The sequence below is a fragment of the Haliaeetus leucocephalus genome, unplaced genomic scaffold (assembly GCF_000737465.1).
Source record: "Haliaeetus leucocephalus isolate CR32 unplaced genomic scaffold, Haliaeetus_leucocephalus-4.0 Scaffold166, whole genome shotgun sequence".
In the NCBI taxonomy this organism is placed as follows: Eukaryota; Metazoa; Chordata; class Aves; order Accipitriformes; family Accipitridae; genus Haliaeetus; species Haliaeetus leucocephalus.
The window spans coordinates 1,156,803-1,183,011 of record NW_010972602.1 but is presented as its reverse complement, the minus strand read 5'-3'; the positions used below and the strand labels follow the sequence as shown (position 1 = coordinate 1,183,011).

Genomic DNA, 26,209 nt, shown 5'->3' with positions numbered 1-26,209 from the left:
CATTCTCATGAAAAATTAGAGAGAAACTGGAGTTGTATATGTAACATATACAGCTTGCTTTTCTTGTAATCAGGCTTTATTTCATGTGCCTGCATCATTATGGTTATGACAGCAATACTGTTGTGGCAAGCATCCTGACTGCAGCTCTTGATTCATGTAGATTCAATTCTCAGTGAACTTCTACAGTAATTGTTGGTTTTAGATATTGTATTATTTTCCCTTAGCTTGGCAGTAGTCAGCAAGAAATTATGTGTAGTCCCAAAACTTTACAGATTTCAGCAGCAAATATTTATGGCAAAAACATCTCTGTATAACAGACAGAGATTCAGTAACTAGCAATATAATAGGGAAATTCAGATGTGATTTAAGTTCATCATCTTGAGGGTTTTTTTGAGACAGAAGATCTTTTATTCATTCCAGAGTTAAGTTCTGTATCAAGAGAATGGTTAAAACCTGTAGTTTCTCTCTACTGTCTTATCCCGAATTTCTGGCTTAAAATTTCAGACCTGACCGCAACAGACCACAAAACTGCCTTAACAAAAAGTCCAAGAAATGTAAAGGGGGGAATTTCTGGCCAGAGAGTTGTGCATGAGGATTCATTGGGTGCTCCAACAAAATTAAGAGCCTAAAGGTCACTGTAGGCAGCCTAGGTTAAGGGAATCCCCCATGTATCAGTGATGATGATAACCAAAAGGAGTCCTTAAGGTATCTTCTTCCTCCTTGCTTTCTGTTCTGTGTGTACCCTGCTTAGGATTCAGCCTTCATGGTTAACTACATGCACGGGAATGCACAAAATAATATCCCAGTGAGAAAGTGAATATTCCAAATATGGACTTATATAAGGAGTGTACAGAGATGCACAGAAATGGCATTCCCCTATATGTTAAATGAGGTAATAAAATAATTACATAAATGAATGTACAATGGTGTAACAGGCATGCTTACAACTCTGAATACAAGCCAGACAGTGAGCAATACTGACAGAGAAAGAGTAAAATTTATGTGAGGCCCTATGGAGGTTAATAACAGTTGTGATAAATAGTAAAGTACAGAAGAGCTGAACTGAAACTTGAATCTCTTTGCTACGGCTAATTACAGGCTCAGGTGGAAGACAGCTACAAGTTTTTCCTCGTAATAGTCTGCCTACTTCAAGCCAAATAAATTAAGAATGAGATGCTGGGGGGCGAAGGAAGAAAAGGTAAACCATACTTTCTTGCTTGAAGTACAACATTGTAACAAATGGTATCTTTTTCTTGATTGAATTATAATATAATGCAAGATTGTTACCTACCTTAAGTTCTCTAAAAAAGATGCTACTCCTAGCCCATTCAACAATGGAGAAGAGGGTTTGGTCAGCCATTTTACACATAAGCCCAAATGTGTTGAGCTTCTCATGTTTGCTTCTGTTTGCTTGCTCTTGCTGCAGATATGCCATGATCTTAGCTTGGACTTGCGGCTCATCTGGCTCACATTTCAGGAGTTCCAATATCAGATGTGGAATACTTGCTGGTGAGCTTGTTTGATAACTATCCATGTATGAGTAGCCCATTATTGATTCTGGTGAACTAGTGTAAGGGTCAGGGTACTCAGACTTGATAGCACGGCTTGGAAAATGGCCATAGGTTTGGTAACCTTGCAAACTGCCATGGGGTGGCATTGTCATACTAATTGGAGAAGTTACAAAGGGACTTCTGTCATAGTCTGTAGGAGGCAAGGCAGTATGGTTCAGAGGTAGGCCTTTGGAGGCAGAATGGATGTTCTGGATTGCAGAAGATATTGTCAGATCAGTCGGCATTGCTTGGATCACCTGAGTCATGGCTTCCAGTTTAAGTCCATTTGCTCTGATAAGAGCTTTCTTCTGCTGCTTCAATGCCCTGTCTCTCTTGTACATTGGCCCAAACTTGTTTCGGCCACCACGCATTCGGTCAGCTCGCACAGCTGTCAGGGGAGAGGAGGAAGTAAATCATAATTAAAACTTGGAATCAACATTCTTTAATGAAACACACATTAGGACAGAGCAAAAAGGTAAAAATGTAACTCCCCCCTTTTTTTTTTTTTAAATTCAAAGTAGCACTTTTATTCCTAAAGAAAAAGATTTATTTGACTTAACAAATGTCACTTTTTTCTGGTAATTTAAATATCACATGCATATATTACTAACATAGAAAGACTTCTCTTTACATTGATTAGGACACAGGGACAAACACAATGGTTGGCTACAGGAATTTCACACCTGCTATGGGATCATGTGGAGATCTCAATGTATATTTGGTTTTATGTCAAGCTACTATGTCATTAAGATACAAGGGCTGATGTCCAGAATTTGTCTGAGACGTATCCAGCAGACCACATTGTCTCATTATAATCATTCCATTACTGCCTTCCACCGCAGCAAAACATCTGAAATGTAAATTGTGAAATGTTCAGTAATCACAAAGGGGAATACGTTTGTCTTGGCAAAAAGGAAATATTTCCTTTTGATGATTCTTCAGGTTGATGTAAAACTTTAAGAGATTTCTAGTTAGTTGAACAGCTCTACAGAAATGTTTAGCTGCAGTTGGAATGCGCAGAGAGAAAGCTGTCAGCTTGCTACTTTCCACACAGAAGGTGGTAGTGAAACAGAAACTATTGACATTGTTCTGGCTTGTAATATCTCTGGAATTAGAAATAATTAAAACAAATCCACCTCAACAGCTGCCTTGGGAGTCATACTGGTGGTCTCTGTCACAGCAGTGTCTGTCACCATGTTATATATGTAATGGACTAGCGAGGAGCTCTCACCAAGCCCACCTTGCCCAACGGCAATTAGATTGAAAGAGGAACCTTTGACAGCCTGGTGACATGTTGAGACTGCTGAGATTGCTGGAGGTTAAGTTCTTGAGCTTTTTATCTTAGGGATTAGTAGAACATTAAAAATTTATTATGAATGCTAGATACGCATAATACTGTACATTATCATAAGGACTTTAACGTTTAATGATTTTTTTGGTCCATGGTAATTTATGAACTAGACTTTAAGGCTATATATATTGCTGTTGGGGGAATACACATATAAATGTCACAAGTATTTACAATTATGGAAGCACATGTTCTTCCAATTTTCTAAACAAAGGAAAAGAAGTTGTGTGGATGTGTGGATAAGGAAGCTAAAGTACATTTTCTAGAGTATCTTTAAAACTACAGGCACTTTGCTTAAATTTGTAATAAAAACGTTGCTGCTAATATTGCTGTTGAATGTTGATTTTGAGCAAAATACAGGAAATTAAAATAATTAATCACCATGCTGGTAAATGTAAGTAACTTTAAATCTGTATACATAGTACCCTTTCAGGTATTCTGTAATTAAAAACTGTGAGCCAAACTGGATTAACAAATGCTTTTCTATAACTGTTATAGAAATTAAGGTGAACTGCATGCAATCACAGAAGACAAAATTTGATTCTGTATCATTGTCAGCAACTGAGAGGAGTTAAAAGTAGGAGTAGATAAATGTATTTTGTCCTTATTCTTAACGTCAACAATGAGAAAAGGATTCCAAATGTCCTGTTATGGTACTACTTGAATTTGGAAGAACATGCAGTGGTTCAGGATGTTTAGTGCAGTGTGTCAGTGCTAGCTCAGTCTTGTGGGCAAACAGAATAGTATTGAATCCATCAAACTGCAGGAGGGTGATTTTTCTGTTTATCTTCAGCTATATCAACAGCTTTCCTTTGCCAGACTCAGGTGATTGGATCTTATCATTTATGGTTCCCTTAAGGGTTTATGGTTTCCCTCCTTGGCCTGATTGTTCCTGGTTAAGCATCTAGGGTGAATGCCATTTCAGTACAATTGTAAGAATAAGGAATTTAGGAGCTTGTCCTTGGTCAAGCAGAAAAGTCATTTGCTGTGAAATCTGAAATTTAGTATTTTATATACCAAAGTTAGAATTAACTGTGTATGATTCACAAATTCAAGTCAATGGTAATTTTGCATTCAGTTATCTCAAAGGGTATTGTACATTTTCATTGTTCTCTGTACATGAGAAAGTGAAATGAAGTCAAAAAGTATGCTTCAAAATGCCTTATTCTCTTTCATTTGTAACAGCATCTCAGGTGTAGTATCATAAAAATATAGGACACAACTTTAGAGATTATTTGGTTCCTTAATCCCAAAGGCAAGTTGGTGTGAGAAAAACCCTTATTTTACCTGTTTCTCTGTTTTCTGCCTTATTGTCAGAAGAATAAAAAAACCAACCCTAGATAAAACATAAAGAAAACCAGACCACTCTCCATAGCAATGACTAATTTTTTTTCTAATCTGGACACTTCTTATGTATTTTATGTTTAATCTAAATTAAGTCCTTTTAAAAAGCTGCAAAACTATTCTATCTAGATCCATTCATTCACAAACTCTAAAATACTGAAATATCAAATTATATACATATATGAAAAAATGGATTATGGTTTTGACTAGTTGTTAGTGATTTACCATTTACTCATTAGATTTTTTTTATAAAGCAACAATTTCACTGAGCATACAAAGTCACCTTTTACTATAATTTCAAAACCACATTAAATATGTAGCTTTTTTTTTTATAAAATAGCATGGAATAACATATGAAATCCTATAATTTTCAAAATTAATCTATAGTATAGTTGACAATATCAGCAAGACTATAGCTCTTACCTTCCAATTTCATTCCAACACTTAGACATTTTTGAAATCGACAGTAAGGGCATCGTTTTCTCTGTGTTTTGTCAATCTGGCAATTCTGATTTTCTATACATGTGTACCTTTTGTTATTCTGGACTGTTCGCTTAAAGAATCCCTGTATGATAGATACAAAAGTTAGCCTGTTTTGCTTGAATAGTGCGTTTCAGCATTTTATTTTATGGAAATCATCGTAACATATTTTTCAGACACCACTCAAGCACTTATGAAGTTACATAGTTTATTTTAAATTACAGTGACATATACCCAGGAGAAAACCATCACACTCCAGCGGAGGTTTTCTTATGTTACTGCTATGATTTATAGACTTATGCCAAAGCTTGGTAAGACTGGCTGTAGTCTCCTGTGCCCCTAACAGTGTTAGCAGAAATAGAGAGGCTGACCAGTTCCTTTTGTATTCTTTAATCATTGCAAAATTATTAAGGTCTTCCTTTTCAAGTAGTTTTACATTAAATAAATAGGGACACTGTTGCAAAGATAACAGAAATATGGAATACCTCTGGCTACTGTACATCCCAGTGGTCCATGCTAGAGGCATAATAAGTGCTTGTTGTTCATTTCTCATTAATTATTTTTAAATGAAAATATAATGTGTTAAGCTAATTTTTCCATGCAGCTGAATATTTTAAATTGCATTGTTCTGGCAAAGGAGTTTCTTTTACAGTGCATTACTTAAGTAACCATAAAGAACTTCAAAAAAAATTTACATGACAAATTTGACATGTCATAAATTCATAGGTATTTAAACCCTTTAGTATAATAGAACCATGCAGATACATTTATCTTCCAATATGGTAAGTTGCATTTACAAATATTTTCTTTTCAAAATTAACGAATGTTCTAAACCGAATCATACATTAGTTACTTGCTTTTGTGTGTTGAGTGAGCTCTGACAGTTATAGTTTGTATGAAAAAAGTGCACGGTCATTATAGTCACAGAAATTTACATTATAATACTGAAGGATGAAAAAATCTTAAGAAAGCTGCATTAGATTTTCCAAAGCTGATCTGTACTGAGGATACTTTTCCTACTTTATCCTCAAGGAACAGAAATACTCTGAATGTATATAAATCAACTAAAATCAATATTTAGGACAGTTAGGAATGAAAGTTGTTCTAGAACTACATCACTTCACAACAGCAGAATACTTAAAAGCACTGATAAAACTACAATGCAAAACAGTCCAAGTTGTTTCCATTTGTGCAGATGAGATCTCTCCAAGAGACTTCTAAATCCTAAAGTTTTTTGGTGGTTAATTTTTTATGTGAATGTAACAAGAAATAAATCAGAAATAAGCCAAATTATTACACATCTGTTTTCTTTAATTATCATTTTTTCTGCTTATATTTGAAACTTTTTTTGCTGTACTTGTGTTTGTATGAAGTAATTAGTACAGAACCTTGCAGCTTTCACAAGTGAGAAGTCCATAATGGTACCCAGACACCTTATCTCCACAGACTGGACACAGTTCCTCCAGGTCTTCATCATAAGAGTAATTCACCATTTTAAACTGAGACACTGGAGAAAGGAGAAATAGCACATTCAATTAGAATTTACATTAATAACTCAGATTTTCTGCAACCGTTCTTATCTAGAGGGAAAGCTCACTTAAACTTACATACGACTGCAAATTGAGGGAAAAAAAAAAGTTATATTTTAAAAACACAGTTTGCATCAAGACGTGCAACTTTCCATCAACAGCAAATCTGCATGATACTTAGCAAGTGGAACAAAACCCATTAGCTCCTCAGTTTTATGTTCTAAATATTTATATTTACAGAGTGCCCTTAACCTAGTCCCTAGTTTACGGAATTACAAACTAAATGAATTCATTTAAATCCGAAAATTATCACGGGCAAGCTTTAAAAAAGCAGAATAAGATTAAGTGCCACTTGTGTATTTAAAGCAACTCAGTTCGTTTCCTTTAAAGTTTTCTTTCAACATCAGCCTGCAAATATTTACTTAGCCTAAACTTCTATCTTACAGACCCAGCACTTTTGCGCCGCGTTAAATCCAAGTTACTTACTTCCAACACCAGCTTAAAACAGCGTCCTCCGCGCCCCCCAAACTCGTTGTCTCGGGATGACCGCCACCCCTCCGAGCTAGCTCGCTCTCCCACCCCGCCCCAGCCGATGGGGTGAGCGCTGCATGCCCGGAGCCCCCGGCTTTTGCAGCCAGCGGTCCCGCGGCGAGGGGGGAGACCCTTTTCAGCCCCCGTCGGCGCGGCTCCCCGCGGGTCGGCAGAGGGGTAGCGGGCCGGGACTGCCGTCCTCGGGGGATGCGGTCGGGGCCTGCCCAGCCGGCGCCCCCCGGTACCGGGGGCTGGCGGGAAACCCGCGCGCCGGGGCCGCCTGAAGTTTCTGCCGCTCGGGGAAAAGGCGGGGAGGAGCCGGCAGTCAGGAGGGGACGAGGCCGGGGGGGGTAAAACAAGCTGAATGAAGGCACAGGGCGCGGCCACTCGAGCCGGGCTCCCCCTCAAAGAGCCCAGTCAGCAGCTCTGGTTGGTCCCCAAAAGAAAGCCCACCGCTCACCGCGGGGCCGGTTTCCTTCCCCTTCCCTGCTGCTAAACCTCCGATCTGCTGGACAAGCGCAGCGGCAGCGGAGGGCTCCTGAGCGAGGCGAGGGCGTAAGCAGCGGCACCGCTTAGGAAGTCGCCTCTTTGCCGGTAACCCCGCGGCTGCCACGGTTCGGGGGCACCGGGGCGGTCAGAGTCCGCCCGAAGCCCCCGGACCGGTCACCCGGCTGGGGGCGCGGGAGCTGCGCGCCCCTCCGCCCGGGCAAAGGGGCTGCGCCCCGGCGCTCGGGGGAGCTGCCGGGGAGCGGGGGGGACATTAACTCGCCCCCACACAGCCGGGAAAACGTTTCCAGAGCGACCTCGGCACGGCCCGGGATCGCCGCCTGCCAGCGGCGTGGGGCGGACACGGACGGCCGCAGGCGGCGGCGGAGGAGGGCCCTGCCCTCCCCTCTGCTCCCGCGGCCGCGGCTCCAGGGCCCGGCGCTGGGACGAAGTTCCCCTCCCTCGCAGGCAAAACCAAGTGGGAAGCAGGGGTTTTCCTAGCGCCGTGCCCTGGCACGGAGCCTCCTCCGCGGGCGAGGAAAGGGGCGGGCGGGCCGCCCCCGGCACTTCCGAGGCCCCCGGCCCACCCCGCCCCTGCTTCCCAGCAGGCTCCCGGCAGAAGGGAGGATAATTTCGAAAGAGCAGCCGGGACGGGAGTTTGTGCCCTGGGAGAGGCGCGCAGGGCAGGGCGGGGTGGCCAGCGCCCGCGCACCGGGCCGCCGGCCCCGAGGCAGGGAGCCAACCCTCCCGGCGGCGGCCCTCGGAGGGGGTCTCCGCTGCCTCCCTCCGCGCAGCGCTCCGGCCCGTAGTGCGGCACCGGGAACGGCCCCGTCCCGCCCCACAGAAGCATTTCCCGCGCCCAGCTGGGGCATCCCGCTGCCTTCGCGGGTACCCCGCAAGGGCTCAAATCCGCCGCGGCGTCGGGGCTCTCTGCTGCGAAGTGTCGCACCGCCGCCACTGCCACCTGCGTTGTGCCTGCGGGCGCCGCACCCGCGGGGCAGAGCCCTCGGGGTCCCGTTTCGGGACGGTGTGAAACACACGGGGTGCTCGGCAGGACTTCCCCGCCTAACTCCCCCTGCCATAAACTTCAGTTTTGCGCTGACGGGGACGCGGTGTCCCCGAGCAGCGACCGGCGGGGCGTCTGCACCCCAGGGCTGGCTCCCGCCATCCAGATGCTTGATGGTTCCCCGGCGGCGGTTGCACCTCCTGGTCGGGGCCTCGTCGTCCCCTCGGCGCTGGTGCCCCGGGTCCCGGTGCCCGCCCGAGCCACGCTGGAAGTTGGCCCGCGAAGGCAGGGGCTCGGCGGGGCGCGGGCGGCTGCGGGGGAGCTCGCAGGCAGCCGCCGTAAACTTTTTTGGCAGGACGAAGGGGCGGTTTGCCGAGGGGGGGCCGAGCGTGCGCGGAGGGGGAGCGCCGTGCCTTTCCCCCCTTACCTTGCATGTTTTCCGGCATCTGCCCCTGTTCCCCATTCGACCGGGCGAGTCCCAGGGCCTCCGTCTCCACTTTGGGCAGCATGACAAGGCGGCTGCGGGCCGGGCTGGGGGCTCCGTGTCCGTCCGCGACACCAGCACCTGGACACGGCAGCACAGATTTAGCTGGAGCAAGGGGCGCTCGGCGGCCGCTGCGTCTTCCTCCTCCTCCTCTTCCCTCCCTCTGCTCCACGCCAGCCCTCGCCCTGCTGCAGCGGGAGCACCGAGCGGCCCCGGCCGCCGGGAAGCGCCGCCGGGTGCCCGCGGCTGGGGGAGCCGCGGAGCGGTAGTCGGGCTGCAGGCGGCGGGGGCAGTGAGGAGGAGGAGGAGGAAGACCGGGGGGTGCCGGGGAGGAAGGAGGAACCCCGGGAGCCCTCAGCAGCTTCGCCCGGGGCTCAGCACGGCGGCAGCTCGGCGCCCCGATCCATGCGGAGCGGCACAGTGCACAGGAGCGCTCTGCCGCCGCTGCTGCTGCTAGACAGGGTTCCCACCCCCGTCCCCCTCCTCCCTTCCTCCCCCCTCCTCCTCCTCCTCCCCCCCCTTTCCCCCGCCACAAGTGCGGAGGTGCCGATCGGGACCTCTAGCCCCGGGCCCGCGGGGAGGCGCTCCCGGAGCCCGAGGGCTGCAGGGCGCGGGGGGCTCCGGCGAAGGGGGGCCCCGACACCGCCCTTGCAGCCAATAAGGCAGAGGCGGGATGAGCAACACCCCCCGCGCACACACAGGCACTACACACACGCGCGCAGGAGCACACACACTTGCCCAGCGGGCTCACCCTCTGCCCGGTTGTTCACCCGGGCTGCGGGGTGGGGGCCTAGGCTGCAGCCGCTCCTCCCCGCCCCAGCGGAGCCCGAGGGGCCACCGGCCCCAGCGCGCCGGGCTGCGCCCGTCCTCCCTCCCGCGGTGTGCCTCCCTGCCGGCGGGCAGCCCCTCTCCAGCTCCGTTGGGGCCGGCGGGGCAATGCCCCCGCCCGGCCAGCGGCGGCTGCGAGATCCCCGGCCTTCGCCTTCCCTCGGGGCGGGCGGGGGTAGGCAGCGGAACACCCTGCGCTTGGAGAACCCCGGCCCTTGCGGCCACGTTGCCGCCGCGCAGCCCTGGAGCCTGAGAAGAGCAGGCGGCTGCCGCGCTTGAGCTTGCTGTACCTATTCTGGCTTTTTGAGTCTCCCTCCCCTAAACTTGCGAAATCTGTCGGTGCCGGTTGCGTCGTTTGCACAAAAGCCAATGCCCCGGCAGAGCCATCGCTTGAGCAAGAGCCTCCCTTCCCCGGCTCTAGGTGCAGCAAGTGGCACTCGTTTCCAAGTTGTCCCGAAGAACTCGTTTCTCGCAAGGGGGTGCCTCGGCGGCGAGAGCCGGGCGGCCCCGCGGCGCGGCGTGGCGGGGGGCCCGGGGGTGGTGGGGTGCCGAGCCGTCCGGCGAGCCGGGCCGGGGGTCTGCCCGCCCCCGCTGCCCTTCTCGCCCCTCCCACGCTGGGACCGTCCGGAGGGCTCCGCGCCGCTCCCACTGCGGCGCGTAGGTTTGGCGGTGTGGGATGAGTGATATTTGCACCTTTGAAAGCATCCGAGCCCCCCGCCCGAGCGCTCGGCTGCCCGTACTCCTCTGACACTTTCATCTCCGTTGTGTATATTAAGAGCTGAAAATATTTGGCGATGAAAATTGCTCCGGATTGAAAGTGAGGCGCAGAACTGTCTCCAGCGCAGGGTATAGCATTTCCCGTCGGCTGGGAGAGAGTTTGTGAACACTGACCCTCGTTGTAACTTACTAAATTCTTGCGATGGTCGCAAGGTGACCGGCGGTGGGACAGTCCCTCCACGTGCAGAGAGCGGACGCGGCTGTGCTCTTCCCCTGTCAGTTCAAACTTTTCGCACCCAGTAACTGGAAGAAGAGACCTTTGCTTAATTCAGCGCAGATCCCGTGCCAACCCAACACCGGCATCACTGGAGTAGAAAACGTCTCTTTCTCTCCTTCTCTGTGCAGGGTTTAACATTTTGGGGATGGACCCAACGCGCAGAGAGGCTCGGACCTCTCGGGCTCGTACCGTTCTCACCGCTCCCCCATTCACCTTCGGGCGGGAGGGCGAGCAGGCGAGCTCTTGATCTGTATCAACACGTTATTTCTCCAGTTATCATTTGACAATTCAGCAGTTCGCCAGCGTCTAAGTTTCAGCACAGCAACACGGCGAGCCGCGGGAGCGGCCGAGATGGCTAAGGCGGAGTGGCTGGACGCCAACCGGAGGGAATGCCCTCGTTCCTAGGCAGAAGTAGCTCGGGCTGAGACCCCGTCTCGGCCCTTGGGAAGTTGTTCACAGATACATTAATTACAAACAACCCCTCTCGCAAGCGTCGCCGTGTAGCATCGCCCTGCTCTGAGCCCGGGCGTCTCAGCGCTGGCGGCGTCCGCTGCGCAGCGGCGGCTCCGGTCCGCCCCGCTTCCCCGGGCGCCCTTCGGGAGGGGGTCAGGGCTGCGGGCCGGGGGTCCCCGCGGCGCGGCAGGGCCGAGGCCCTCCGGCCTTGCGAGCCTGCAGCCGGGCCGCCTCGGGCTGCTGCTGGCCCGACGGGCGGCCAGAGGACTCCGGGGGCCGCTCGCAGAGGAGCTTCGCCTCCTCGCAGCCCTTCCCCGCAGGAGAAGCGCTGTCAGAGCACAGCTCCGGCTGCATTTGCAGCACACCGTGGGAAGTTGAGTACACATCGGCAGGACACTGCCGGACCTGGGTCCTGCAGCCCGCTGCGCTCCGTCGGGGAAAGCGCCTGTGCCTTCCCTCCCGCTCGCCGCCGGCAGGGTCACGCCGCTTGGCGACGCCCCGCCGGGGCGCTCCGTGCCGCCGCTCTCGTTATCTCTGCTCCGGCAGAGGCACCCGCGTTTAGGCGAAAGCTGGGGAAGGAAACCCAGTGTCCGGAGAGGGCAGGCGAAACCGGCCCAAGCGCAGCCGGGGCCAGGCGGGCTGCAGCCCCCCGCGGGCAGCCCGGCCGGGACGGCCGCCTGTCCCCGCCGGCGGCTGGGCTGGGCCGGGCCGGGCCGGGCCGGCTCACCCCGGCCGACAGTCTCCCTCGGGCACGACCCTAGCACCAGTTTCCGGCTCCTTCGCTCCCACTCGTGGGCTTAATGTCATTCCGCCGGGCAAGGGTTTGGAGCGAGTTCAAACTGTACATCGCAAAGCCACTCCGCGAGCTATCGCAATGGTTGAAAATACTTTGGAGTGGTTATTGCACATCCACATTTCTCCGAAGTAACAGTTTAGGGCAGTACATATTACAAATGATACCTGGTCCCTCGTGGCTACGTTTAATTTAACATGGAGTTCTAGCTCTCACGATTGCCTTGAGCAACCTTAATTACCCTTTCTTCTAATCTCTTCTCCATTTCTTACTAAGTTCTCCAAACTTTTTTTTTAATGTGATTTCTCTCCTGAGTTTGCCTGCCTTGTTCTGACTTTGCCTGAAGGTCTTGATTGACGCGTGTAATTATAATTATAAAAGATGATGGTTCGGGGAGCCTCCAGCAGCCTTGATTAGTACGAGGAGCAAGACCTGGAATATTTTATACTTCCTTATTTAAATGTATGTACATTTACATTAAAAAAACACGGTCTAATTTTAAATAATCTGAAGCTTCTTCCACCTCTTTGTTTTCAAACTAGAGGGTTTTGTGTGATGATATTTCAAGCTCCAGTTTCTTACAGCTTCAAAGAGACCACAGAACCTGCGCGAATTTCAAAGCCTTTTTCCCTAAGCGGGGACATTTCCATCTTGGAGGGTCTGCTCGATAAGCAACAAATAGCACGCTCCCTTCTAGTTTTCTGTCGGAAAGTGTCCCGGGGAAGGTCTGATTTATCTTCCCAGCAAACCGGCGAAAGAGAACTTTTTTGTGGGATGTTCAAGACAAACTTCGCAGAAGCAAATAAATTAAATAAATAAATGGAGGACTGAAACTTTTCTGCTGGGAAGTCTAAATCCAAAGCCGATCAAAAAGACTTAGAGGGAAGTATTTAAGAAAGAGAGAAATCCGCATCCTGCCCCCCTTCCTCTCCCGCTGACCATTCCCGTTTGCTGCCAGCCCAGAGCCGCTCTGAGCGATCCCTCACTGAGAGCGGCGGCTTCAGCCAGGCGCGGGGCGAGAGTCACGGTCACGCAGCCTGTCCCCGGCGCAGCGACACAGCCCCGGGCACAGGCTGGCACAGCCCCGGGCACGGAGCGGGGCGGCCCCGGGCAATGCGCCGGAGAAGGCAGCGTGTGGCCGCGCGGCAGGCACAGCACCCCTCTGCAGCTGGGGAAGTTTATAATGCGAGTTTGCTGCTTCGCCTCACACACCTCTTACGCCCAACTTTACGAGACTGTTTACACCACGAAAAGTGTATCCAATACAGGCTCTGCTCTACTCTCTTTTTCCCCCTTTCCTTTTCTTCCCTTTCTTTTCTTGCCCTCCTCTTTTCTCTCCTCTCCTCTCCTCTCCTCTCCTCTCCTCTCCTCTCCTCTTCTCCCTTTCATCCCTCTGCTCCTTGTTTTAAACACATCACCAATACAGTACGAGAGGGAGAGTACCTCGAAACCTTCCAAATCCCGTAGCCAACGGGCGCCTTTCATCATTCTGCCGAGGAAATATTGCTTTTAATTCCTAGGGATTCATTTGAGCGGAGGCTGTTAGTGCCTCCAACTCGGGCTTTATAAAGTAAACTGTCCCCTCTAGAGAACTGACCCCCCCCCCCCCCCCCCCCAACCCACAAAAACAAAAAAAAATTTTTTTTTTCTTTTTTTGATCCACTGTCAGGGAAACAGAGTGGGTGCTTCAGGCTGAAATACTTTCGGCAGCAAAGCACACACCACAGAGGATCGCTTTCCAAAGCCTTTTATCTGCTGCGAATCATTCAGTGTTGCCTTACGGAGATGTCGATCCTCTCCGGTCCGAAATAGAGAACCATTTCCAAACAGTCAATTATTGACCGAAAAGCTATTTTTCAAGCCCGGCCAAACTTACTGCCGCACGCTGGAATGCACTGCCGCCTTATAAACACCTGGCAGCAGCGTGATGCAAAACTACAGGAGACTCCGCAGTGAGGAGTGAGCTGGGCCAAGTGGGTGGTAAAGCATCGCCGTGATTGCCTTTCTTTTATTGCTAAGTGAGTCATCAGTGAGGTGTCGTAACCCTTCACCTCCTCCAGCCTCTGTCTGCTCCGGCCCGCCCGGGTCGGGGCGCAGGGCCCCGCCGCGCCCCCGGCCGCATCGCCCCGGCTCGGGGCGCACTCCCTCCCGCGGGGCCGCCCGTCCCCCAGGCGGCACGGCACGGCACGGCACGGCACGGCACGGCACGCGTGTGGGCAGGGACGGTTACTCATTTCTAGCTGCAAGGCAGCTTTCCCACGGAGATTGTGCTGAACAAACTGGAAGGCGTGGAAGGGCTGAGGCCCCGGGGAGGTGCGAAAGCTGAGGCACCCCCGGGCGCCCTTCGGGAGGTGGTGAGCCCTGCCCAGAGCTGGCGGGAGGGGTTGCCTGGATCAACAGCATCAGCAGCGAAGAGCAGCCTTTTCCGCGCGGCAGCCTTGATCCGTTAGGGCACTTAGAGATCCAGGTTTGCAAGCAGGAACTCTGCTAGATTTTTTTTGTTTCTCCCCCCGCCGCGATAAATCACGAGTTCCGTAGGGAAAACGCCTTCTAGTCCCGCGCTGCTTGGACCTGTTGCCGCTAACGGGTAAACGTGCTCGCTCTGATCGCTCCTGCCTGCCGCGGGGGTGGCGGTTTCCCCTCCCGAAGGGGAGGCGAGGAGGTGAATCGGAAAGCGGGGTCCCCTCTCCGCTCCCGCCCGCCCGCCCAGAAGCGGAGCCGCTGCCCGGCGCGGTGCTCCGCGGTGCGGCACGGGCGGCAGCGCTGCCGGCGGGAGCCGCCGCGGGGCCGGGCCGAAGGGACGCCGCGGACGGTCCCGGCGCTCCCTTCCGCCGCCGCGAACCCACCGCCCCTTTCCAACACTGACAATTATTTACTTTTCTGATGAGGCTCTTCTGTTTCTGCCTGTGCTGCCCTTTTGGAGCCGCGAGTGGAACATCTAGTTAAAAAAGCAAGAGCTTGGTCTGGAAATAGAACTCCAAACATATTTGTATATAAAGCAAGGCTTCTGTCAGGGCTGAGCACCGGTTTCTGTATCATAAGAGATAATTGATTTCTATCCTGCACAGACAGGCTTAAAAATGAAATTTCTTTTGCTGAGGCAACTGACCTTGATCTGTTGGTGGAATAAAAAGGATGTTTTAGGTCTGCTTCCCCCCCCCCCCGCCCCTAATAATTGTGTTTTGAAGCTTGGAAAAGTTTAGTTAAAAAAATAATTTAATAGCTGATCTTTATCATGAAAAAAGTTCAAGCTCATATATATATATCTAGCTCATATAAGATTTCTCCACACATAAGCATAAAATCATAAAACAAACCATAAGAAGATAAACTAGGCATAGTTTATACTGAGAAATCTTGATAAGGTTTGTGTACATATGCATGTCTGTTCATTCTACATAAGAATGTATTAATATATATTAATATATAAGGTTGCATATCTATGTAATATATGTAATGTACTCGTCTAATATGTGAGTAAACTCTAGACATTAATAATAATCTGGCATGAGAAGTTGTAACGGTTTTCCCCACAATGCTGCCAAATGCAACTCCTGCTGCAGATAATTCTTCCCTTTCACCCTATATAAAGACAAGTTTGAGAGCTGACCTTTAAACTGCTCACACGGACGAGTGGCTGGAGGCGTTTTGTCAGCATTGGAGGTTTCCCTCTGGAGACCACAGGCATCATCACTATTACTTTACCTGATGTATTTGGGTATTTAAAATCAGACTAACTGGAAAAAATTGTGTGTAAATGTAAATACTGTCCCTTTTGTAGATAGGTCATTTGCAGTATCATGATGGGAAAAGTATTTAATGGGAAGAAAATTGATAAAAGTAAAGAATAACAGCAAAAGTTCTCTATTATAAAAAAATCACCCACGGCTCATGTCTTGCAGCCCTCACACAGCCCAAACAGTTCACTCCTGTGGAAGCTTTGCCTGCATCATTGCTGGCCAAAATCCTAATCCAAACTTTTAAGAGTAATATGTGCTGTCTTTGTTAATCATATGAAATATCATTATATATGCATAATAATAATAATAATAATAATAATAATAATACAGAAAACCAAATCTTGCCAAACTCAAGAGTACTAATTATAATACTGTAAACTGCCTGAGGACATGCATTAAAATTAAGATGGTGGTAACTATTATACAAGCTGAAAAATTTTACAGTAAGAAACTACAAGTAGATTATTTTTCCTCTTACATAACCTTTTTTTCAAGTTAATGAAACAGTTATTTCTGTTAAATAATCATAGCTAATGCTTATAAAAATTGCAGAGTGTCCCTGATGACACTAAGACAAGAGGCTGGTTAGAGGAAGAATAAAACTAGTCAAGTAGCTTTGTATTGCCCCAGAATCTGGTAGAAGAAAAAAATCATGGCACTTCCATAAAAATTTTCATAAGTCCATACAATGTTCTTCATTTGGAAGATAGTATGTATTATTAAGATTTTGTGAATTCCAGCTGCCTCTTTGACTATGTGACTGTAAACCTAAGCGCAGGTGTCAACAACGGGTAGTGCCCACTCACACTCCAGCTCCAGGCTGGTTGTGTTTGCTCTCCAAGGGACAGATCCACTGCTAATTAAATTGGTGGAGTCTGATTTGCATTCATGGGAGCTGGGTGAGGCCCTCGTTGCTGGGAGAAAGCTAGGTCATTCTTGCTGTGACAGATCACTGATTTATACCGAAAACTAACTTATTGCCAGATGGGTGAAGGCACTTGGTGCATCTTTGCAAAGCAGGTGCTCCCTGACGAGGGCACCTCTCAGCCCCTGTGGTGGGAAGCAGCAAGTGCCCCTGGCCTGAGGGACTGGCAGGCCCTCACAAGCCCACCTGCTCTGCCTTGAGAGGAAAAAGCAAAGGAGGCACTGGGAAGGACTGGACAAAAGTGAAAGTCCGGGGATGGGATTTACTCTTAAGAGCACTTGGCCCTGGTGCTGATTGTACTTACACCCTGGGAGGACAGCTTTTTCTTCCAAAGAATTACTCTCCAAGTGCAAATAAGAACAGAATCCAGCTCCTTCCTATTTGGTTCTCTCCACCTCCAAGCAGAGGCCCGCAGGGTGGTGCTGGTTACGTTTAACCCTTACAGGTACGTGGTTATCAGTTTACAATGCTGAGTTAGATGCTCTTTCCAGGGATGCCACCATGGGCTTTGACTGTGCAGTGTCACGCAAGGGCAGAATCTTTCCCCTGACCCAGAGCACACAGGATTTCAGAGAGTTTTACAGGATTTAGACCTGCTTTTTCTGGGCAATGCTTTGCAAATCTGTCCTGGTATATCTGTGGTACAGCACATGTATAAGTGCATTTTAGAGGTATGGTGACAAGAGTGCTCTGCTAACTTATGACTCCCACCAATCTGTTTCTCATATCCACACGATTTAGGGAACCCAGACCTGCCAGTCTTTTGGAAACCATGAAAATGGCACTTAGTTGGTCTAAATATGACAGATAAGAGTGTCTTATTTTCCCTTCCTCTTGGGTTGTATCATTTCACCCTGAGAAACCTTATGTGAGTGACCACTCCAGATTCATGAGATGTCTTATTATTTTACTATCCCATGCCGAAGGCTGAGGAGAGAGGACCAGAGGCTCCTCCAGCACCTTTCCTCCCTGGCAGCCAGAAAGAGCAAAAGTCAGAGCAAGGCCCAAGAGAGAGAGGCCCAGCTGGACAGCTGGACTCATCCCCCTTTTCCATGTGTTTCTGGGAGCAGAGCTGTGCGGAGGCGCACCCCACACCTGTTGAGAGGCACCAAAGGGTCTCTGGCTTTGAATTCTCTGCGGCTTTGCTTGGATCAGCCCTCCTGGCCCAGTATGTCCTGACCCTGGTCACAGCCATGTCTGACAGCCTAGGAGCACCCTGTGCTCTCTGCCTGTTGTGGACGGGATACCCTGACAACACTGCCAGAGGGACCACATGGCTCCCTTTGAGGAGAGGCACCAGGAATCCACCCTGGAGTGGGGCTGGCACCAGGCACAGCTGGCCAGGAGGCAGGCAGTAGTGGGACTGGTGGTGTGATCCATGGGGCATTTGTCCTCCATTTGCTCCATTTGCAGCCCAGTGACCCTCATTATGGTGTTGGGCACAGTTCTTGTGCGGGAAGAGTAGAGTACGAGAAGAGGGTGAGAAGGGAGGCCCTGGGGGCCAGCTGCCTGGGACACAGCCAGGTCCGAGGTCGGAGCCCTTCCTGTGGGCACCCTCACCTTCCCCAGGAGAAGCAGCAGCTCCAGCCGGGAGATCAAGATCAGGTTTCAGCTATGTTTGAAGCTATTTCCTGCAGCTGTTGCTGCACCCTCCATCCCCACCATCCCAAAGCCTCCTTTGATGGCGAGGTGCCCATATCACACCCAGCAGCAGTGCGAGCGCCTCGCCTGCCATGTGATGACGCACTTTGGGCCCAAGAGGAGGAGAGCGAGCCCTGGTTCCCACCTACAGGCCAAAGCTCCTTTCTTTCATCCTTGCCATAGACTGCTGCGCCGAGGCACAGCCTTGCAAAACTCCAGGCTGTGGAACCTGCAGCGCTGCTGGGCTGGCTTGCAAAGAGCCTTCTGCTCTGTGAAGGAGAGGTTTCCCTTGGCAAGCCTTCTTCAGCCCTGCTCGGCCCGGCCTGGACCCAGGCACAGGCTGACTGGGCCGGGGATGCTATCACACCACCAAAGGAAAGGCACTTAGCTCCTGGTGTCTGGTGAGAGGCAGAATGACCCGAGATAGGAAGCGCAAGGAGAAGGGCACGGAGGTGTCGGGGAGAGGCAACCGCTGGGGCTCGGCCACAGCCGCTGCAGCCCTGGCAGCCCAGGGCAGCTGGCTGTGCAATGCCCCTCGCTCCTGCAAGCCAGAGCAACCCGTGCCTGCTGGCTTTCTGATGGGGAACGGGTGCTGTTTCCGTATACTACTGAAAGTATTCACTTCTTTGCTGCTCTGAAGCCTTAACCGACTTATTATCCAGCCCATCCCCACTGAATGCTGATACATCTGCATTTTTAGCTATAAAAAAGAATCTGCATTTGACATGTGTATTATAGAAAAGACCCGAAAACATTCCTGAGGTTTTCTTCAACAAGAATAGTCAGGCCAGAAACAATTTAAATCTAATTTTTGCAAAAGTTTATACACTCACACACACAATTTCACAGTTATTAGCAATTGTAATAGATAAAGATACCATTAATTATCTGATTATATATTTGATAATCACATTATCTATGGAGAAAATTGTTATTCACTGAATCATCAGCTGTTTTCTTACATTTTTACGTTGTATCGTAAAGTTGCTTTTTGCTTAAATACACATGCCAATTAATCAGTTTTGTTGTTTTGCCCAATTGTAATGTTTTTTTTCAGTTTGGACAGTCCAAGTCTAATATATTTATGCAGCGTCTTCAAAACAGTTAGAAAACTGTTACTTACCAACTGATGTAAGTCCATGTTTTATAGATTCCTGTATGATGGCTGTGTGGGAACCAGAAGACATTATTAAGTGTAAATATACAGTACCCTTGGGTGCAAGGTGTACAGCATTGAGTACAGAAGAGGTGCAGCCTGTAAACTTTTCTGGCCTTGAGATCCAGGCTATAATAGCCTTCAGTGAAAGTCAGTGTGATGAACAGCAACAAAAAAAAATTATCCAAGAATTCAGAAAGCAACAAGTATGCCTTTGAGTGGACTCTGTACTTTTTCCAGCGTTAGTGACCTGCTGTAAACCATGTATCCCATTTCATGATAGTCTCTAATCAGAAGAATTGGAACTTGTGATAGGTTTGGCACGTCACGTGATTTTGTACAGCTTGATAAGAGGGCCCTGTTATAAAGTGACAGCAAAAGAGATAAGAACTCTTGGCAGATAATGGCAGAGAAATGATTAACCTAGAGTGGAGAGGTGCTATGAAGCCCAGAGAGTAGAAGGTTGTAAAGTTGTGGGGTCATAAGATCATACTAAGTGGATGAAAAGCCATACCAACGTAAGTGTAATGACTATAAACTCATACTTGTGACCTGTCTTCCTGATGTCATCACCTCTTTGTGCAGTGGACAGCAAGCATGGTTGTTTTGGCTTCTGTAAACACTCCTTGGATGGCAAAACAAGCAAGCATTAATTCCTTAAAGGAGGCTTCTGAATGTGCTGGGATTCTACACTCTGAGTAACAACACCAGCAAATCTCTGGTGGCAGTTTGTCAGACAAAATTATTTTATTGCCCCCATCCTCAGGCTGGAGGCTATCTCCAGGCTGTAGCCATTTAGTTGAAAGCGTACACTACTTTCTCAGTAAAGAGCTTTACAGCATGGTTAAACATTGATATCCCAGTATTACGATACATAGAGAGTGTTGCGCTTACCTCTGAGGCTGTGAGGTACAATACCTATTCACAACATGTCAACTGGCTGTCAAGTGTTTTGCTACAAATAATTATTATAAAGGTGGGCAGCTGTGTAGACAACTGGGTGATTTTTCAGCTCAGCCATGAGGGGGTCAGGTTCTGCTTTCACAGCCACCAAAGGAAATGCAGGGGCACGCCGGCTCCCTGGGTGATGCCGTGCTGCATTTACAGCAGCCTGAGCGCAGTGTGGCTTCTCCTTGCACTGCAGTGCCACCGGCAGCCTTTGCAGCTGTAGCCCAATAGATTAAGTCTGCATACACTTTGTGAGATCAGACTCAAGCCTGAATAATCAGATGATATTTGATATTTCCAGTCTCTTGAAAAATAGAGTGAAGTTATTCCACTGTGGGCTAGATCTGAAGCCTCTTGAAGTCAGCAGGAGTTTTTTCTCTTTAAATTTGCGGAGGGCTGTGAAGCAGCATATGCTCTTTTATATACTTTGTCATGATGGTTAGACTTTGATGATAAACTGGCAGACAGGTTAGTTCCTGCTCAAACTGAACTGCTTTTCAGGCTTCTCCCAGCCAGGATGAGAGCTAGAGACCCGGTCTGAAAATGGGGTTGATGTGGCAAACTGCAGTGATTGGGCCTTACATCCAGGAACCCTGAATTATCATTTGGTCTGTGCAGTACTGTCCCCCTCTAGAGCCCCTTGTAGCAAGGACTGCAGGCTGTAGAAGGAAGATCTGATTTTCCAAATTCTTATTAAACAACTGCATGTGCATTTTTATGCTTTATTTACCATGCTGGAGTGTATTAATCAGACATCTGTTTACCCAATTAATGTCACAGTCATAAACGCTCATTTTGTCTATGGTACATACAGCAAGTAAAATCATACAGATTTGTGCATCAAAAACTTCCAGATATCAGGTTTTTCTTCCTTTTTTATACCTGTAATTATACTTGCAAAGTGAGCAAACTGTACCAAGCTACCTCACAACAATGCCATGAATATTATTGGCTTGCAATGTGTATGAAATGCTTTAAAAGTAAAGCATGTTATGTGAGTGTATCTTCCTATTTATTACAGGAAAAAAATTAATTTACAAGTCTGGTTAAACAGATACTGTGAGTGTTTTTTCAGGGTCACTGATATTTTTTATCTGTTTAGACTGAATGAAAGCTGGAACCCGGCTTTTACAACAGATTTCATACAAACCTGAAGAATTTGATTCTCTGCCTATTCTAATTCAGTTGGTCAGCAAATAGATTTTCACTTCTATTCATAAAAAATGAAAACAATAATTTATTCCATCAGAAAAAGCATGTCTTTGGGGACTGGGGATAAGATAAATGAGAAAAGCTGCAAATGATACTGTGGTTAGACACTTTTCACTGTGTTATCAGAGACATTGCTGGAGCACTGTTGGCCCATATATGAGTCTCAATAAAGGAATCTGCCGTATGTGGGGGAGAAAGATATTAAATCATAGGAAATATAAAGAAACTTCATGCTTTTGGCTTCAAACTCTGTCATTCCTTTCCTTTTTTGCATCAGTATCAAATGTCAGGGTCACTGAAAAATGTTCTTTTTTTCCTTTCTGATACTTTGTCTCCAAGGATAGAGGAATGTATGCCAGGTGCATAACCAGACAAACTTTCTTTGCCTTTCTTTATACCTAGTCCAGTGGGGGAAAAGAACCTCAGGGAAACTCCAGGACAATCTATATCAGTCTCTGATCCAGCAGCTCGATATGTTTAGCAGTAATATGTTTGGGCCCCAGCTGAAAAAAGTACATAAGGGTGTGCGTAATGAGGCATACGAGTTATATCACTGATGCTAAGTACCTGAGTTTAGGGCTGAATACTTTGCTTGATCAGGAATTTTGAACTGTAGCTTTTCACATGGAAGTCCCTGGTAAAACAACCACTGACCTTACTCGGAGCAACTTTTCCTAACCGTGGTTAAAGCATCATAAACTTATTTTCTAGCTCGGTGTTTTTTTCAGCGCCCCGCCCTGTCCCGTCCCCCCCCCCCCCCCACCCCCTTTCTTTTTCTCTTTTCATCCTGAGAGGGTGAGACAAGGCTTTGAAAGGTAATTTTATTATTTCACACATGCTTTTCTGTCTCAGGTCTTTCAGGAAGATAATTAATTGAAAAACATTTAGTGTCCTTTTTTTTTTTTTTTTTGCCAGTTCTTGTATGATGAAATTGTCCCTTGTTTGTCCCTCAGACAAATGTCCCTCAAAGAAAGTGTACCTGATTTCAAAAGCTTGGCAACAATCCCTCCTTTGACTCTTGCACATAAAATTATTTTGCAACCATTGACCACAAAAATGAAGTCAGAAGGAGTTTCTTCTCTTGTGGGCATTTTCACAAGTGGCATTTCATTTGGGCACGTAAGGATGTTAAGAAACAAGCTCTGGAAATGGACTGATGAATGAACAGTGACCTTTTCAAAGACTTTTAATCCCTGACTTGTATATGTTCGTGTAAATTTAGTGAGGTCAGTCAGGATTTTGTAATTTTCCTGTAAGATTTTGGATGTTGATCCTCCAAATCCAGTATGTTCCTTGTTGTCTTTCTATGATACATCTCAGAAAAGGTAACTGTTCAGCACAGAACACATCAAATGAGTGACATGATCCTCGTTCTACTGAAAGTCCAGGGCAAATGTGGCATTGACCCTGGCATGGCACCTACCAGGCATGAGCTGTCTGCTCCTGAGAGTAGTTCAGTTTGGTTTCAGCTGGAGGTTTGCTTAGGTGGAAAGAGATTTGCAAACTCTGTTCTTTGATCTGGAAATCACTCTTTTAAAACTTTTCTTCATTTCAGTCATTCCAATATTCGTCCTGATCTATCACAGACATTTAAAATTCTTTTGGATGCTTCAGTGTATTTTCTCCACCTTCATGAATTTTATATTATTTTACATGTGCAAAATCAAGGCATTAAAAATACAGTTTTATGCCTTTTCCCCAGTAGTTCTGTAAAAGAAATTAAGAGAATCTGGTATATCTGGTGATCTTCACCTTTTGGGTTTTTCAGTGAAGTAATTACAGTACTGAAATGTAAAGCTGACATTTATTAAGTTATTTCCATTGGTTGATTCTCAATTCCTGTTTGGTCTTGCATTATGACTGCACTATTGACTGCCTTGCTAGTTTTGTTTTCTTACATATCTATATTCTACATGTTATATTTATGCCCTCAGTAACAGAACGTAATGGCATTGAAATGCATTTCAGCATATGCTACTCCTTACTCGTGATTTTCAGCATATTCAAATACAACTCTGGTGAGCAGAAGCATGGTAAGTTCTTTGTGGGTGTTCAGGATGTGAACTGTTTTCCCCGATTACATTAATCAGAATATTTTAGTCTCTCATATGTTTCTGTTCTCTGTTTGGATGAACATGATTTGATAGAAACCATATTTGGAGATGAATAATGAATTGTAGGAATTATAAAATTGCTTCCTGTGACTTTTCCCTAATAATTACTTACAAAAATTTATTTCAGTGAATATTTCTGCTAATAAATTAATATCTGGAAGAGGAGGTAAATGAAGACATTTGTAAGTACTTTCTTGGGTTAAATGAGCAATTAGGAAGCCTTCAGGACTGCTTAGGAGGAAAGCTCAGTTCTGTGCAGAAGGAAGCAATACAGTTGTGGATCACAGAAGTCCCCTTTTGGCCTTAACTGAAGGAGTAGCATGAGCTCTGGTAGGACACAGATATAGTGCTAGCTCTCTGCAGTGGAGAAATAAAACTTTTTCTTGGTGTGAGAAAAGTTATCTAGGCAAGTTTTATCTGCCTGTCTATCTATGTAAGTAGCTTCAATTTTAATTTCTTGCACACGTCCTTTTCTTCAATAATCCAACTTATTGGCATACAAAGAGAAATGTTATTAATTAGTTACACACGGAACCTTTTCAAAGCTTATCTAGGAGATATTTACTATAAATAGGAGCAGAGTGTTTGACTTTGTGAGAAAAGAACAGATTTTTGTGAAACAGGCAGGGGGAAATGACTTCCACGTATGTAGCAGCAACAGGTGTTGTGAACTCATCCATCATCTCACACAGCACTCATGAGCAGAAAACTGTTTCTTCTTAGAGCACTATTAATAAAATATCAGGAGTATCTTACTTTGGAAGGAGGAGAGGAGAAAGAGAGGAGAAAGGGTCTCAACATAGATCTTAAGTGGAACTTAAAATCTTTTGAATTTGGTAGCTAGATTCTCTGTTTTTTCAAGATACTTACATATGTACAGGGATGACAAGTTACCATCCCTGCTCCCCCAATCCCCCAGACCCCCAACACCTTAGCTTGAGGCAGGATGGAAATACCAAATCTTACCTCAGTAAATTAAATCCTGAAAGACCCTGAGTGCTATGGTGAGTTTCTGACTAATTTCTACCCCTGAAGGAAGCTGCATGTGTACTACGCTGCACGCGGACTAGCTTTGCTTGAGACCACGGAGTAAGAGCAAGTTGAATGCTAATGGAAGGTGAAAGACTGGCAAAAGAAAACAGTTCAGAATGGCATTTCATGTCTAAGCAAAGGAGGTTTCCCTACTGAAACTCATTTATTGAACCAGGAGTAGAAGGATATCTGGAGTCTGATGAACTGTAGAACAGCATGTAACACACAACTCAATGAGCCACCTTCAAGCCAGAGGGAAGAGGAATCAAGGCTTAGTGCTCAAGCGATGGGTCAGATCTGGTGCAGAGGAGGGCTTCCGCTTCTTTCTGTCTTCCCAATGTGCAAGTGCAGAATTTGCTCGAGTTTCAAAGCTGACTTTCATTGGGAAGGACACTGGACAGGAGAGAAAAGTGGGGTAAAGGCCATTCAGAAATAAGCATTTCTGACAATTTTGTTAATAACTGTGAGAAATGTAGCACCTGGCAGGAGAGATAAGTGGATTTTCCTAAGCTCTGTTATAGGCAGGTAAATATTGCTCTGGTTTATGGCACTAATAATTAAACAGAACACTAGTCTTTCTCTTGGCAATTTAAAATTTAAGGTGGTTGTTTTCTAGAGGTGTATGCTGAAATACGAACAGCAGTAACTACTTTAGATGTAAGCTTCATAATAAAAAACCATATATATTCTGTCCAATGGATATATTTCATAAGGATATATAGCCCTGAAGAAACACATTTTTTTCATTGTCTTCTAAGTCATCCAGGCACCGCTCTTGGTAAATATTGCAGTTCTTAAAAACCAGAACAAGTAGACTTAAGATCTGAGAAATACTTCATTCCTTCAAGAACATAGTCTCCCTAGTGCAGTTACATGAATAATAGATTAGTATAACATTAATTAATATTTTTGTATCTTTTTATACAATGTGCCCACAGTTTGTTGTACAGTATACTTATTTTATTTTATATGCTTAGGCCACAGTAAAAAATGCAATGACCCTAGAATTGGAGGCCGTGTATATCTGGGGAGAGCAGTAGCACCTGGGATTTCCGAGTCCTGACTTTCAGGGAGCAGCTTTAAATCAGACTGTTAATGCATCTGCAGTGGCATGCAAATCTTTAGCTCCTGTTCAGCCATTCTGTTTGTATAATGCCTAGACCGAGTTCTTTGTCTCAGACTAGGGCTTCTGGGTACTTCTACCACACCAGGAAATACAAACTGGTGTTCAGGTACCCTTATTAACTGTAAACTCACATTATTCTCATCCTAAAACTGTTACTCTTGCTTTCCTCTGGTCACCACTGCCTAACCTCCCATTAGACTGAAATGCTTTTCAGTGGTCCAGACAACAGCGTGTACCATTAAGATGGAGACCTGATCATGACCTCCAGAAAATACTATATTACAAATATATACTTATATATACACAATAAGAGATATTTAACAGAGCAATAGTAGGATGATAAAAAAAAACCAAACAGTTTTTTTCAGGGCCCTGAGGTCACTAATAGGCCATAATGGCCCTGATTAGCTTCACCTGGGTCCCCACTCATATGGTCCTCAACCATGGGGCCATGGGCTCTTTTAAGCTCCAGCTGGTGACTTCTTCCCC

The 26,209-nt window shown here is 47.0% G+C and overlaps 1 protein-coding gene across 2 annotated transcripts in view; it reads right to left on the bottom strand.

Moving 5' to 3' along the window:
* Positions 1–19,319, bottom strand: part of NR5A2 (nuclear receptor subfamily 5, group A, member 2) — a 95,718-nt gene extending 76,399 nt beyond the window's left edge. The window contains exons 1-5 of one of the 2 annotated variants that reach the window (XM_010563416.1): positions 19,256–19,319; positions 8,702–8,839; positions 6,111–6,229; positions 4,666–4,807; positions 1,292–1,938 (exon numbers count right to left, since the gene is read on the bottom strand). In XM_010563416.1, the coding sequence (XP_010561718.1) occupies positions 1,292–1,938; positions 4,666–4,807; positions 6,111–6,229; positions 8,702–8,839; positions 19,256–19,319 (1,110 nt within the window). Of the gene's footprint in view, positions 1–1,291; positions 1,939–4,665; positions 4,808–6,110; positions 6,230–8,701; positions 8,856–19,255 lie in introns of those variants that run through there. The other variant, XM_010563417.1, reaches the window with a different exon arrangement.
* Positions 19,320–26,209: the final 6,890 nt, after the last annotated feature.